Here is a 13,414-nt window from a genome sequence, read left to right as displayed (position 1 = left end):
AATCCCTAAACAATGTGGTAGGCTTTCGTCGGCAATTCCTTTATCAATACATCTGGTATAGTAGTGAAATATATCTGTTGTCAGGACCAACAATATAAAGACTGCAAAGCCTTTTGCAACGAAAGTTGCTCTCTATAAGCAAACCTGAGGAGTTAATCTATACTAATGAAGTAAGGAAGGGGAGGAGGGAATACAAGATAAAGGATAACGTATGCATTGCCTGACAGCTTTGTTTGGAGGGTGTTGGTGGTAAAACTGATTATCTGCGAATATATTTACTTTCAAATATAGAAGGTATTTCAGAAATAAAAAAGAACTTCCCTGTGACAAAATGAACCTGTATGTCACTAGTAGCTGCCATATCCAGTTACCAAGGAGGTCAATGATCTACTTGTAAGCCATAAATGCCTGTCTGTGAAGTTTCACTCTCACTAATCCCTGCAAGTGTAGGGAGATCTGCAGTTTCATCCACCTGCACTGATGCACTGTAATTTCAGATATCTTTTCTTTTTCATCTTGTCATATGTGGCATGTCAACACTTCCCAAAAGCACACAGGAAAAAGCCAAAACAGTACAGCCTCCTTGAAAAGAGTATACCTTATTTTATCCCTCACTTATGAAAGTGTCTTGATACCAAAAGTGTAAGGGACAGAGAAAAGCATTACTAAATGCAAGGATTTTGCAAATGCTTTGATTTAAAACAACAAAACAATTGTTATAAGCTTTGGCTTTGAAATACCTTATCCCCGGAGGGGCCACTAGGGGTGCATCAGAAGATGGCTGACAATAACATCTCTCCGACCCACACAAGGTAATTTGGAGGCTGTGATGGGAGTAAATAGCCTCCCTACCCCCCCCCCAGGATTGGGGGGGGACTGTCCTTGCCTGCTATGCCCTATACCACCCCCAAATTTGTGGGGATGGGGGCACTAGGCACAATGCCCTCCTGTGGGATTTCGGCGCTCCTGGACGCCGTCTCTGATCCGCGCCACTGGCTGCAAGAACTTCAAAAGAAACAATTTGAATGAAGCAAATGCACATATTTCAAGGAAGGAGGGGGAGTAAAGACTGCTAACAGAGGAGATCTCTGATAAAACAAGACGAGTCGGAGGAACAAGTATAAATCATGAGAAGATACGCCAAGACTCGGTATGGCAAAGGGACTGATGGGGGAGGGGAAAAAAACTTTCCTTTCTTTCCTTTATGTGATTAAACAAGAATCCCCCCCCCCTCACAAGTCAGAAATGTCATTTTAAGGACTTAAGCTGTGGATTTAAGGCTGTGTGGAGATAAACTTTCGAACCAAAGCATGTTTTAAGAAGAGCGTGGAATGTATAAGGGCTTTGGAATGACGCAGTTAAAAATACCGTCGCCATATTGGGAAGTTCTGTCGGAGGACTTAAGTCTGGGAGGAGAAATAGAGAAATAGAGCTGTTTTTATATTGTGGGTGAAACTCCTCAGAGGGACTTAAGAATGACAGTTCTGTTATTAATGATGGAAAGAGTGATGTTATCTATGAAGGCAATGATATATGGAAACCATCTCGATTTGAGGATTGGAAGAACGGAAAAATTCACACAGGATTATTATTGGTGTTTATCGGCTTAAGGAGACTATCAGAAGAGATCATAAAGAAAAAAGAGAAAATATATGAACAAGATGTGATGTGGAAACAGCAAGATAAGACTGGATAGAATTATGAACTTTTTTTGGACTGATTTGGACATTAACGCAGTAGCAAGAAGATGATCAGAATCCCCCTTCGGATCTTGAGATATGGGTCCCCTCAACAAAATTTAAAATTCGGCTTTGTAATTTGGAATTTATGTGATGTGATTTGATTTGATTGGCCGGTTAATAAAAAATATTTTTTAAAAAAATGAAATACCTTATCCCCATCATGAGCCCAAAGGGAAGCATTTGATTATTTAACCTGAAACAAGCCATCTGCACATTTGAGCAGTATTATTATTTATAAAGCTTCATAAGTGTCTCCTAATTTTATAATATACTGTTTTTAAAGTGTTCTGAGCTGCTTAGGAAGCCTTGTTGAAAGATGGGCTAAGACTTTTAAAAAATAAATACATTCACTAAGCACTTGAAAAAATGAATTGTGAGGAATTAAAATAAGGATCTGATCTTATAAAAAGGATATTGACTCATATCATAGCTTATTTTACAGAATGTCTGTTCTGGATGCATTTTCTGGTGTCTTATTTTTGTTTTGTTTTTTAAATACAAAATATTACATGCATGGGGAATCCTTCTGAAGATCTCGTTTGGAGTTAAGGATTTTGGAATTGTCCAAAGCTCTTGACATGTTTCTTTGATAATGCATCTTGAATAGTTCAACTTACCTTTATAGTAAGTATGTAGTAAGCAAGAATTATGTAGTGCATTATTTGGCCTTTCCTTCAAGGAGCTCAGAGCAGTGTACTTGCTCTGACTGCAGTGTTACCCTCACAATAACCCTGTAAGGCAGGTAGGGGGAAAACTCAGGCCTAGAGGCCAAATGTATCCTTCCAAGCCTCTCTATCTGGCTCCTGAAATTCTCCCCAGCCCCCCCCCCAACTCCACCCCACTGGTCATGCTTCACACCCTCTTTGAGTGCATTTGCTTGGCTGGAATGTGCCTCTGTTGATTCCTCTTGCTTCCTTGGATGGAGAGGAGGGAAGGATATGTGTGTAAAAACTAACCTATGAAACACACACAAAACATATTCACCGTTCTGCCCAGTTTTGCCTCTGCCCCCATTCCACCACTGGCCCATGGCGCCCAGAAAGAAAAGGCTTCTCTACCCATGCAGGTGGCGCTGTGGTCTAAACCACTGAGCCTAGGGCTTGCTGATCAGAAGGTAACAGTTCGAGTCCCCACAATGTGCTGAGCTCCTGTTGCTCTGTCCCAGCTCCTGCCAACCTAGCAGTTCGAAAGCACATCAGTGCAAGTAGATAAATAGGTACCGATCCGGCGGGAAGGTAAACAGCGTTTCCGTGCGCTGCTCTGGTTTCGCCAGAAGCGGCTTAGTTGTGCTGGCCACATGACCCGGAAAAACTGTCTGCGGACAAACGCCGGCTCCCTCGGCCTGTAAAGCAAGATGAGCGCCACAACCCCAGAGTCGTCTGTGACTGGACTTAGCTTTCAGGGGTCATTTACCTTTAGCTTTTATATTTTTACCCTTGCTGTTACTATTTCTCCATCTAAGATCACATGGTAAGATTCATGGCCTTGAATCCATGTTTCCTTGGTGTAACACCAATATTCTATCCAATATACTCATTGCCCCATAAATCTCATAGTTGAGGAGGTAAGCTGGAGAAAATATCTGTCTATTTTAAGAAAACACAGAATTAGCCAGACAACAGGCATTGAAAATGGCACTAATTGAATCTTCTAAGCCTATGATTTCCAACTACATCAAGCAATAAAAAAACTGAATTAGGTAGATTAACAGAGGCATGTTTGGGGGCTATGCATATTGTGATAAATATGCAGAAATAGTAAAATAATAATAATAATAATAATAATAATAATAATAATAATAATAATAATAATAATAATAATAATATCTATAGCACTCTGTTTCTGATGCAATCCCCAGCAACCATTTATGTCACTATTTTAATATTAAATGTGCATCATGATTTGTTTTTCAAGTTATGTTTTGATTGCTATTGCGACACAAGAATATTCCCATAGCAAGGAAAAGCAACTGACCTATATATATATATATATATATATATATATATATATATATATATATATATATATATTTGCTTTCGTAGATTTTCACGGGTACAGGAATGCAGGTTTTGGTGTCCTCGGGTGTCTTCCCGTGTAAAAGTTGGGGTGTCTAGGCGACGTTTCGACGAGGTCTCACTCGTCATCTTCAGCACCAGCCTGAAGATGACGAGTGAGACCTCGTCGAAACGTCGCCTAGACACCCCAACTTTTACACGGGAAGACACCCGAGGACACCAAAACCTGCATATATATATATATATATATATATATACACACACACACACACACACACACACCTTTTATTTATTTAACTTAAAAAGATAACATAGCAAAAGATTTATAAATAAAATACACCATCCTCTATCTTAACAACTAACACATGGTGTTGTTTCAGATGCTGCTTAATACTGAAGCTGTATATGGGAGGTATCCAGGAGGCATGAATTTTCCCCTTAGTGAACTAGCTTTTTATAAAAAAGAAATCTTACCGAATTGATCCAATCATGTAAGGTTGTGCCAACTGCACTACGATAGCACCACTGCCTAGCTGATGGCATGTATACCCAGAATCCCAGTCGTAGTTCTTTGTGTCTCCATTCAGCAAGGCATTGCGACTTCGGCTGACGCCCTCAATCACACTGGCACAGTCTGCAACCGTTGCAACGTTCTCAGTGGGAACTGAAAATTAAAATACGAAAGAGATCAAAAGCAGGCACAGACAACCATCCATTTCTATTTTGGGGGAAGAATAAAAATAAGCAGGAACACATGGGCTGATGATTCAGAGCATAGATTAATAATGAATAAGAATGGGAGAACTGTCTGAACTAGGGCAGGACAGAGAACCTTTAACTCCAAAGCAGCCCTAGAACAAAATTATGGATTGCAAATAAGTATTTAGACAGGTTAATATCATAGCAATTGTTTTGCTGAAAGCAGACAACCTCAATATTATGATCAACATGGAATTGTGGACCAAAACAGGAATGGCAATGCACTTTTTTGTTGTTGTTGGCACCCGTCTGTCTTGAGAGACAATGGAGTACACCTCTAGGGGTGAAGTGAATCCACTGTGTTAGCAGCACTAAAGTGGAAAACGCCCTGGGGGTGCCTGCAAGCCCCCAGAATTCTGATCATCTCCCTTCTCTTCCAGTGCGCTTCTAGCGACATATACCAGATGGTATATGCACACTACATTTCTGGCATAACACAGCAAGAAGTGTGAGACATCGCAGAGCTAATCTACTATTTATTTACACACTATGTACAGACAAAAACATAATGGTGTCCGTTCTCTCCAGCTCCGAGAGAACAACAAGCACAAGTAAAAGTGAAAATACATTACAAAGTACATACAGCAAGACTGCCTTCCGTTTCCCACACTCTTCTCAGACAGGTATGTGATTTACACCAATCACAAATGCAGCATCAGAGGAGCGAAATAGCTAACACTCTCCAGGGTGAAGGCCTGGGTGGTGTGTATGAAGGTCCTGGGCTACCCAGATGATGACTCCCTTTTGGCCTCACCAAAGGAAACCAGAGTAATATTTTTGGCACCAGCTTGGCTGCAGGAGTTGCCGGAAGCAGGCGTACAAGACGCCAACCAAACTTTTAACGAACTCCTAACGCACAGTGACTAAAAAAAAGCAGTGGTACTGGCAATAAAGAAGTTACAGCATTGGGCAGTATTGTTTTCGCCGTTGATCCAGGAACACAACACTTGCCGCTTTAGAACTGGTGGACTCCACATAATAATTTAAACTGCCTAGTGAACCTTTCTTTGCAAACTGTTTTAGGCGATCCTGGTTGCAATCTCTTCAAGTGGGCCTGAGTGCTGGAAGATCACTTGCTAACACTACAGTTTCCCCCAGGCCTACTTATGCCATTCAGTTGTGGTTTCAGATAAGTTGAGGGACTCTTGAAGGCAGCGCAGATTCTTATGAATCTTTAATTCTGAGTGCAAGGGCAGAGCTCAGGGATGATGGGAGTTGTAGTCCAACAACATCTGGGACCCACAGGTTGAGAACCACTGATCTAGTCCAACCCCCTGCAATGCAGGGATATGCAGCTGTCCCATACGGGGATCAAACCTGCAACCTTGGCATTATCAGCACTGTGCTCTTACCAACTGAGCAATCCAAGCTGAAGGAGGCTCAGTAGACACTCTGTGTAAATGTATAATAGGTGTTTTCAAGTGCTTCAGCTGAAGTTCAAGAATCATAGAATTGCAGAGTTGTTAGCGACCCCAAGGGTCATCTAGGCCAGTGTTTTTCAACCTTTTTTGGGCAAAGGCACACTTGTTTCATGAAAAAAATCACGAGGCACACCACCATTAGAAAATGTTTAATATTTTTTTCTTTAATGGCAAACAAAAACGTTGCGGACCGTTCTCTGCTCAGCGGGGATCGATCCACTGATCCCCGCTGAGCCAGCGGATGACAGCTCCGTCTCCGCACTGTTTGCGGAGAGGGAGATGTCAGAACTCCGCTGCTCTCTATGGGGAATCGGATTAGAGCGGACCGCCTGTCCACTCTCATCCGATCCCATCCGATCTGATCCCCACCCAGGACGGATGGAAAATAGGGTGGACGAAAATTTGTCTTTTTTAAAAAAATCTTTCAAATTTTTCAATTTTTCCCACGGCACACCAGGCAACATCTTGCGGCACACTAGTGTGCTGCGGAACAGTGGTTGAAAAACACTGATCTAGGCCAACCCCCTGAAATGCAAGAATCTCAGCTAAAGCATCCAAGACAAACGGCCATCCAACCTCTGCTTAAAAACCTCTGAGGAAAGATAGTCCCCAACCTCCTGAGGGAGCAGACATTATTTTCATGACTTTTATTCCTGCTTCATGTGTTGCAGTCACGATCATCATGGAAGCTGTCCACTACATGAGCCCTTTTGTCTGATGTTACTATAAAGTACACCAACATCATATGTGTGTCTTTCCAAAATGTTTTCAACCATGGAGAACTTGAAGCTAATGCTTCACAATCCCTAATTACATAAGCAACTAGGAAATGGAAATGCTGTGAATCCTTTAGTACTGAGACCTGAATTATGTTGCTATAGTCTGACATAAGCCGACAGTGAAGAAAAAGTTACTTGAGTCTACCAACTTTCCTGGTAGACAAATGTCTCCCTTACAAAAATGTTCTGTCCCCAAACACCTAGATAGTTCCACTGTTTTTCTCCTGATCCATCCTCAGACCTATTTTGCATTTTGCTCCTGCAGACTTTAAATAAATAAATATATCTACATTTCCTCATATTCAGCTCTTTCTTGCCTCTCTCTGATCCTTCTCTTCCCTCTCGTAATTCCTCCCAATTCATTTTATTCTATTGCATAAAGTGTTTATGTATTTATTTTTTAAAAGTCTCAGCCCATCTCTCAACAACAAGGCTCCCTAAGCAGCGCAGAACAATTTAAAAACTATATACAATAAAATCAAGACACGCTTATGGAGCTTTATAAATAATAATATCGCTCAAATGTACAGATGGCTTGTTTCAGGTTAAATAATCAAATGCTTCCCTTCGGGTTCATAATGGGGATAAGGTATTTCAAAGCTAAAACCTGTAACAATTGTTTTGTTGCTGTTTTATATCAAAGCATTTGCAACCAATATTTTCTTAGCCCATCAATATTTAGCACTCTGGAATTTTTGTAGCATTCAGTAGCTAGTATATATTTTAGGATGTTACTCACAAATTAATTTATTCCAATTTACTGATGTGCATATTGGTTTTAAGGATGTGTTCTTGAAATCTGGTTTAATGTTTATTTATTATATAATCCATTTCAACACAAATGCTATTTATTTATTTATTCATTCATTTACCAAAGCAATTGTTCAACTTGCCATTCTCTAATAAAGTTCTTGATATATACTGTATTAATGATTTTGTACTGTTTTGCACACTGGGAAATTAGACAGCAATCAAATAATTGCAATGTACAGAAAGTACCATGTTGTTTCGGCTCCCAAGGGAAGGCTGCCACTCCCCATTCTGAATGTTCATTATCGTCTTTCATACCCGCCTGATAAATTTATTTAAAACACCATCTGGAAGGGACTTTGCTCTGTGCTGCATTTTCAGTCTTTTGGTTCCCTTCTCTTATCCCTGAGGAATTTCTGCCTCAATTTGTGTCACTTTGTTTATAAAAGTGGACTGCCAAAACCAACAGTATCTTGTTTCTATGTTTTCCTGCATTTTTTCTTCTGTCCTTCAACTAGCTAAGTAATGCGTGCTGCAAGAGAAAAGAAAAACAAGAATGGGATACAAGGGTGAAAATTACTGTTCTCATTCTTTGTGCACGTAACAGTTCTGCCCAAGTTTAGCATATTGTTGCCATAGAATGTAAAATGATACATGCTAACAAAATGCAGACATTCTGGAAGCAAGCAGAATTTTAAAATGGACCAAGGCAGAAACAGCAGCGGGAACCGCGGGGGGTGAGGGAGAAGGATATGATTTGTGTGTTACTCTTCCTGACTCTTATCCTGTAACAGGTTATGGCCAACAGATTGCCAATATATTTGATTTTGACACAAAAAAAAGTTTTAAAAGGCAGTGTTATTTCCAGGACATGACCTAAAGACTATCTATATTAACTATACTTGAAGATAAGATGACATGTAATTTTACTGTCTCCGATGATACCTGATGAAAAACGAGTGAAGGGAAAAATTGCACTCAGGCATATATCTTCTCCTGAGTATTTTCCACCTTAGTTTCTTTCTAATATGACTACTTTTTAAAAGTCAGGGGATGTTATTTGACTCAGGATCACTGGCGTTACAACTGCTAAACCCAATTTGAAGGTATCTCCTCACTATTATTCAGCCATACACAAAGAGAACCCCAATGGCAGTACTTAATCCTTCTAACAAATTACAAAATGTTAAAGTAGAGCACTATTGTTATTTTTTAATGTCTGTGGGCCAAAATAGATGCAACAGAGACAACCATGTTTGTTGAGTCATATTCTAGTCCAATCCACACATAAAAAAAACCAAAAACATGAAAAGCAGCATGCAGGTTAGGGGATCTGAACCTTCATCCCCTTCATTTTAGGAACATTGTAAGCTGCTTTTCGCCAAGTCTGCTCATTTATACATCTAGTGAATATTAGTTTTTCACGTTAAAGTAAGACATAAACACTGCTCTTCGGTTTATGCATAAACAGGGATACACATGCACAAGAAACATTATTTTCCTATCATGTCTAGTTTGACTGTGTCTTGGCAATAAAATCCATCCTGCCTTTGGAAGTGGAGATGGAAGTTTATCCTAGACTCCTGAGTTACTGAAATCGAGTACAAAGGCAGTCCTGTTAGTCCTTAAGAAAAACTTCCAAATGCCACAGTTGAACAGTACCTTTAATCTCAGATTTCTGCATTCTTAGGGAAGTAAACAAAAGATCAGTTTAGATAGCATCAATACATTTACCACAAAGCAGTCTGAGGAAGGTCTGTCTGACATTGAGTATGTTGTAGCAACTTTAGGGATAGGTGCATCCATTTCTGGCTCTGTGAGATCTAGATTAAGTGCCAAGTATGGCTTCCTGGCTCCCATACATACATTGAAGTCACTCTGATAATATGAGAGTGGGTCCCATCCTCACTGTTTTTTTATTTTTTTGTCTGGTAATTTTTACTGCTGTAGGTCTGCAGACTTAACCCAGAGATGTGTCTGAGATATTTATTTATTTTTTAAAGGAAGTTAATAAGGAAGTTAAGTGACTATGACAAACATAACATGGGTGGAAATGAGAAATGACTGGAACAAACAAAATGACATCAAGGTGCAACTGAAATACTACTGGAAGCGGAGCTGTGGATAAACTACAGTGGTGCCCCGCAAGACGAATGCCTCACAAGACAGAAAACCCGCTAGACGAAAGGGTTTTCCGTTTTGGAGGTGCTTCGCAAAACAAATTTCCTATGGGCTTGCTTCGCAAGACGAAAATGTCTTGCGAGTTCCTGCAGGTTTTTTTTTCTTCCCCCCCTTTTTCCCTGATCCGCTAAGCCGCAGCTGATCCGCTAAGCCGCTTAACAGCTGATCCGCTAAGCCGCTTAACAGCTGATCCGTTAAGCCGCTTATCAGCTGATCTGCTAAGCTTAGCCCGCTAAGCCGCTAATAGCGCTAATCCGCTAATGGGCTTGCTTCGCAAGATGAAAAAAACGCAAGACAAAGAGACTCGCGGAACGGATTCTTTTCGTCTTGCGAGGCACCATTGTATTACAGTTCAAGAACATAATTCAGCCAGGCAAAGTCATTCAAGGAAAGCGGGGCCAAGAAGAGGGAGAGTCTGGGCAGAGTCCTGTAGGCCAGACAGAGAGATCTGGAGGGTTGCATTTGTGCCCCTGGGCATGAGGTTCTCCAGCCCTGCAGTACAAAATTACTACTACTACTACTACTACTACTACTACTACTACTACTAATAATAATAATTTACTATTTTTACCCCACCCATCTGGCTGGGTTTCCCAGAAAGCTGGTAAAGTTCAGTCACCAAGATTTTAAGCGATTTCCCCTTCTTTAAGCCTCAAGTCAATTATGATCTCATTATGTGTCTTTTGACAAGCCTATTCCCTGAATATCATTCCTACCTGCAATGTGGATATAATAATCCTGGACTTTCCATAAGAATTAAAAGAAAAAATTGAAATAATTTCATAATATGTACAATCATTAAATATAAATGCTATGTTCCACCTGCCCCCGCCAGCCCAACAATAAATGTAGTACATTATTTTGTTGCATTAAAAGAAAATGTAAAGTGCCCTGAATATTGGAATTAAACAATATAAATGTCCAGTGTTACTGTTTACTAGTATGGAGGTTTCGAATCTGAGAATGTACAAGTGGAAATTAATGAACTACTCAGTGAGGAACCTTCTTTCAAAAGCTACAGGTGCTTTAAAGGCCTCTGAGATCAGCTTTTGTTACTGGTCTGGAAAAAAGAAATCAAATATGAACTAGGAAGACAGGTCTGTAGATCCAGAGAAAAAATGTATAGTGGTAAATAAAACTGGCCATGTATCTCATATTCACTGTAGAAGAGAAGTCCCAGCACTATTTAGATGCTCTTAAAATTTTCATAATTTCCTAAGGGTATGCTTACTGAAAAGCCGACAGCTGTTGCTAGGAAAACCTGTGCAAATTTAAAAGACAGCTAACCTTTAAAGGGGAAAGAAAGAACAGGGTGGCAATGGCTTTCATGCAGAAAAGACATTAAACTGGACAAGGGAACAGCACCTTCTGGATGCCTCGCTAAGTGAAAGGCACAGTAATATTTCACAACACCAAGGTGTACTGCTAAGAAATTGATTTGACTTTTTCCCTTTGCTAGATGTTTAAATGATTTTTATAATAACTGCCACTGAGCAAGAGACAAATGAATGATTATTTATTCATCTTCTCCCTTACCCGACATTTTAAACAATTTCTCCTAAGGCACAAGAGGATGCACAAATAAGGGTACAGTGATTCATCGTTCAGGGAAGCATTCCCTAGAGGATAACCAAGGACATCCAATTTTTTATCTCCATCGCCTGCTCTGCACCCATTACTCACTGTTTTGTCCCTTGGAGTGTTATGAAGTAGTACAAAGATGGGACAATAAACTGAAAGCAACCTGGAAAGATAGAGATGCACACAGTTCTGTATATAAGGGGGGTGGGGAACGTTGCTAAGAAATAGTTCCAACAACCAAAACCCTCAAGGCAGCATAAGAAACTTACTGAACCTTTGTGCTTCTATAGGACTTCCTTTTTTGGTTCCTTTTTTGGAAGAGCAACCAGTAACACAGAATTCTAGAAGGTACGGTAATTTATAAGCAGACCCAGTCTCTTTTTTCACTAACACAAATTGGACAGCTGTGAGACGTTAGTGAAGCACAGCTGATGTTTTCATTCACCAATCTTTGGGAAAGGTTCCTGGCCACCATCTCCAGGCACAAAATGCCTTCTTGCGCTACAATAATTAGTACTGTAGGGGATACTCACACTCAGGCAAGTAAATATGCCAGTCTAATTCTCCAGTCATACAAGTGGAAGACTATGGCAGCACAAGTATAGTAAAATATTTATTTAGAGAGATAAGGGACAATATAAAACAATGATCAATAATAAACAGATAATAATTATGTGTATGGATAAAGGTAAAGGTAAAGGTACCCCTGCCCGTACGGGCCAGTCTTGACAGACTCTGGGGTTGTGCGCCCATCTCACTTAAGAGGCCAGGGGCCAGCGCTGTCCGGAGACACTTCCGGGTCACATGGCCAGTGTGACATCGCTGCTCTGGCGAGCCAGAGCTGCACACGGAAACGCCGTTTACCTTCCCGCTGGTAAGCGGTCCCTATTTATCTACTTGCACCTGGAGGTGCTTTCGAACTGCTAGGTTGGCAGGCGCTGGGACCGAGCAGCGGGAGCGCACCCCGCAGCAGGGATTCGAACCGCCGACCTTTCGATCAGCAAGTCCTAGGCGCTGAGGCTTTAACCCACAGCGCCACCTGTGTCCCCCATCCATGTGTATGGATAGGCTTCCTTAAAAAAAAAAGTGTTTAGCAGGCATCTAAAACAGTATAGCAAGAGTGCCTGGGAGTTGCCAAAGCATATAAGTCTGTCTTTCTGTGTGGCTGCATCAAGCAGATGCAGAAAAGACATTATATGGCACTTGTGAAGGTACCAGTTCTGCAGATCAAAGAGGTTGAGTAGGCACGTAAGACAAGCCTTAAAAGTAATATTGCTCAACATGATATCCTGTTCCTTTGTGTCCTTTTTATGTCTGAGAACTAAGAGGCACAACTTCCTATGGACCTTCCTATGGAACTTCCTCCTTAATAATAGGCTTCACAGTACTGACAAGAATGGAAAAGTAGACTCCTAGGCACAAAAAGTGCTCATCCGCTTACCCCAAGCCAGCTGCCCACATATCTGTCCACTGCCAGGCATGGGTGAGGAAAAACTCAGAAGCCATTTCAGAGGAAAGGAGATAGAAAGACTGTGACCAAACAGAGCAATGTTTCCCCTGGTGTGCACTCGGTTTCCCCTTACCTCCCACACAATGTTTGATATGTAAAATGCATATGACAGGGCTCAAATATTTTATTTTAGGGATTGACATTCTGCTTCTCAGAAAATCTCAAACATCACTGCATATTAAAATCTTTAGTGTTGAAAACCCATTCCTTGTTTATTACCAGATGTGGGGCTGGTGATTACGAATATTCTGTCATTACATAACACACTCTGAATATGCTGAAAACCACTCTTTTTCATATCTCCAAGAGTTGAGCCCTGATACTGAATAGTGATTTGAAGTCTCTCATCTGATTCAAATTAAGCTCTGCCTTCAGAGAATTCAGAAATAAAGGGAAATTTTGAGACTGGGCTATGTTGTTTCAGCAGCAGCACGCCCCCCCCCCCCCAATGTCATGACTTTCTGAGGCTCAGCATAAGAACTGTGAACAAGTATCTAGCTGGCTAAGAAAACTTGTTTATTTTGATTTGAATTATAAAAGTACACCTCAGACTCAGATTTGTAAATAAGTCTCTGGCTGCATGTCATTAAAGCATTAATATAATCATATTGTTTTTGTTTTCTTCAGCATTCTAACTTCATATTAAATACAATATTTATGCCATTCTGCACAAGTG

The 13,414-nt window shown here is 40.6% G+C and overlaps 1 protein-coding gene across 4 annotated transcripts in view; it reads right to left on the bottom strand.

Annotated features, from left to right (window-relative positions):
• The window catches only part of BTBD9 (BTB domain containing 9), a 153,596-nt gene that overhangs the window by 46,908 nt on the left and 93,274 nt on the right, over window positions 1-13,414 (bottom strand). For all 4 annotated transcript variants that reach the window (XM_081904063.1, XM_081904064.1, XM_081904061.1 and 1 more), the window contains one exon: window positions 4,232-4,421. In XM_081904063.1, the coding sequence (XP_081760189.1) occupies window positions 4,232-4,421 (190 nt within the window). The remainder of the gene's footprint in view (window positions 1-4,231; window positions 4,422-13,414) is intronic.

This window comes from Podarcis melisellensis, assembly GCF_964234715.1.
Source record: "Podarcis melisellensis genome assembly, chromosome: 3".
Lineage (NCBI taxonomy): Eukaryota > Metazoa > Chordata > Lepidosauria > Squamata > Lacertidae > Podarcis > Podarcis melisellensis.
The sequence above is the reverse complement of the archived record's forward strand: the minus strand, read 5'-3'. Positions and strand labels throughout refer to the sequence as shown.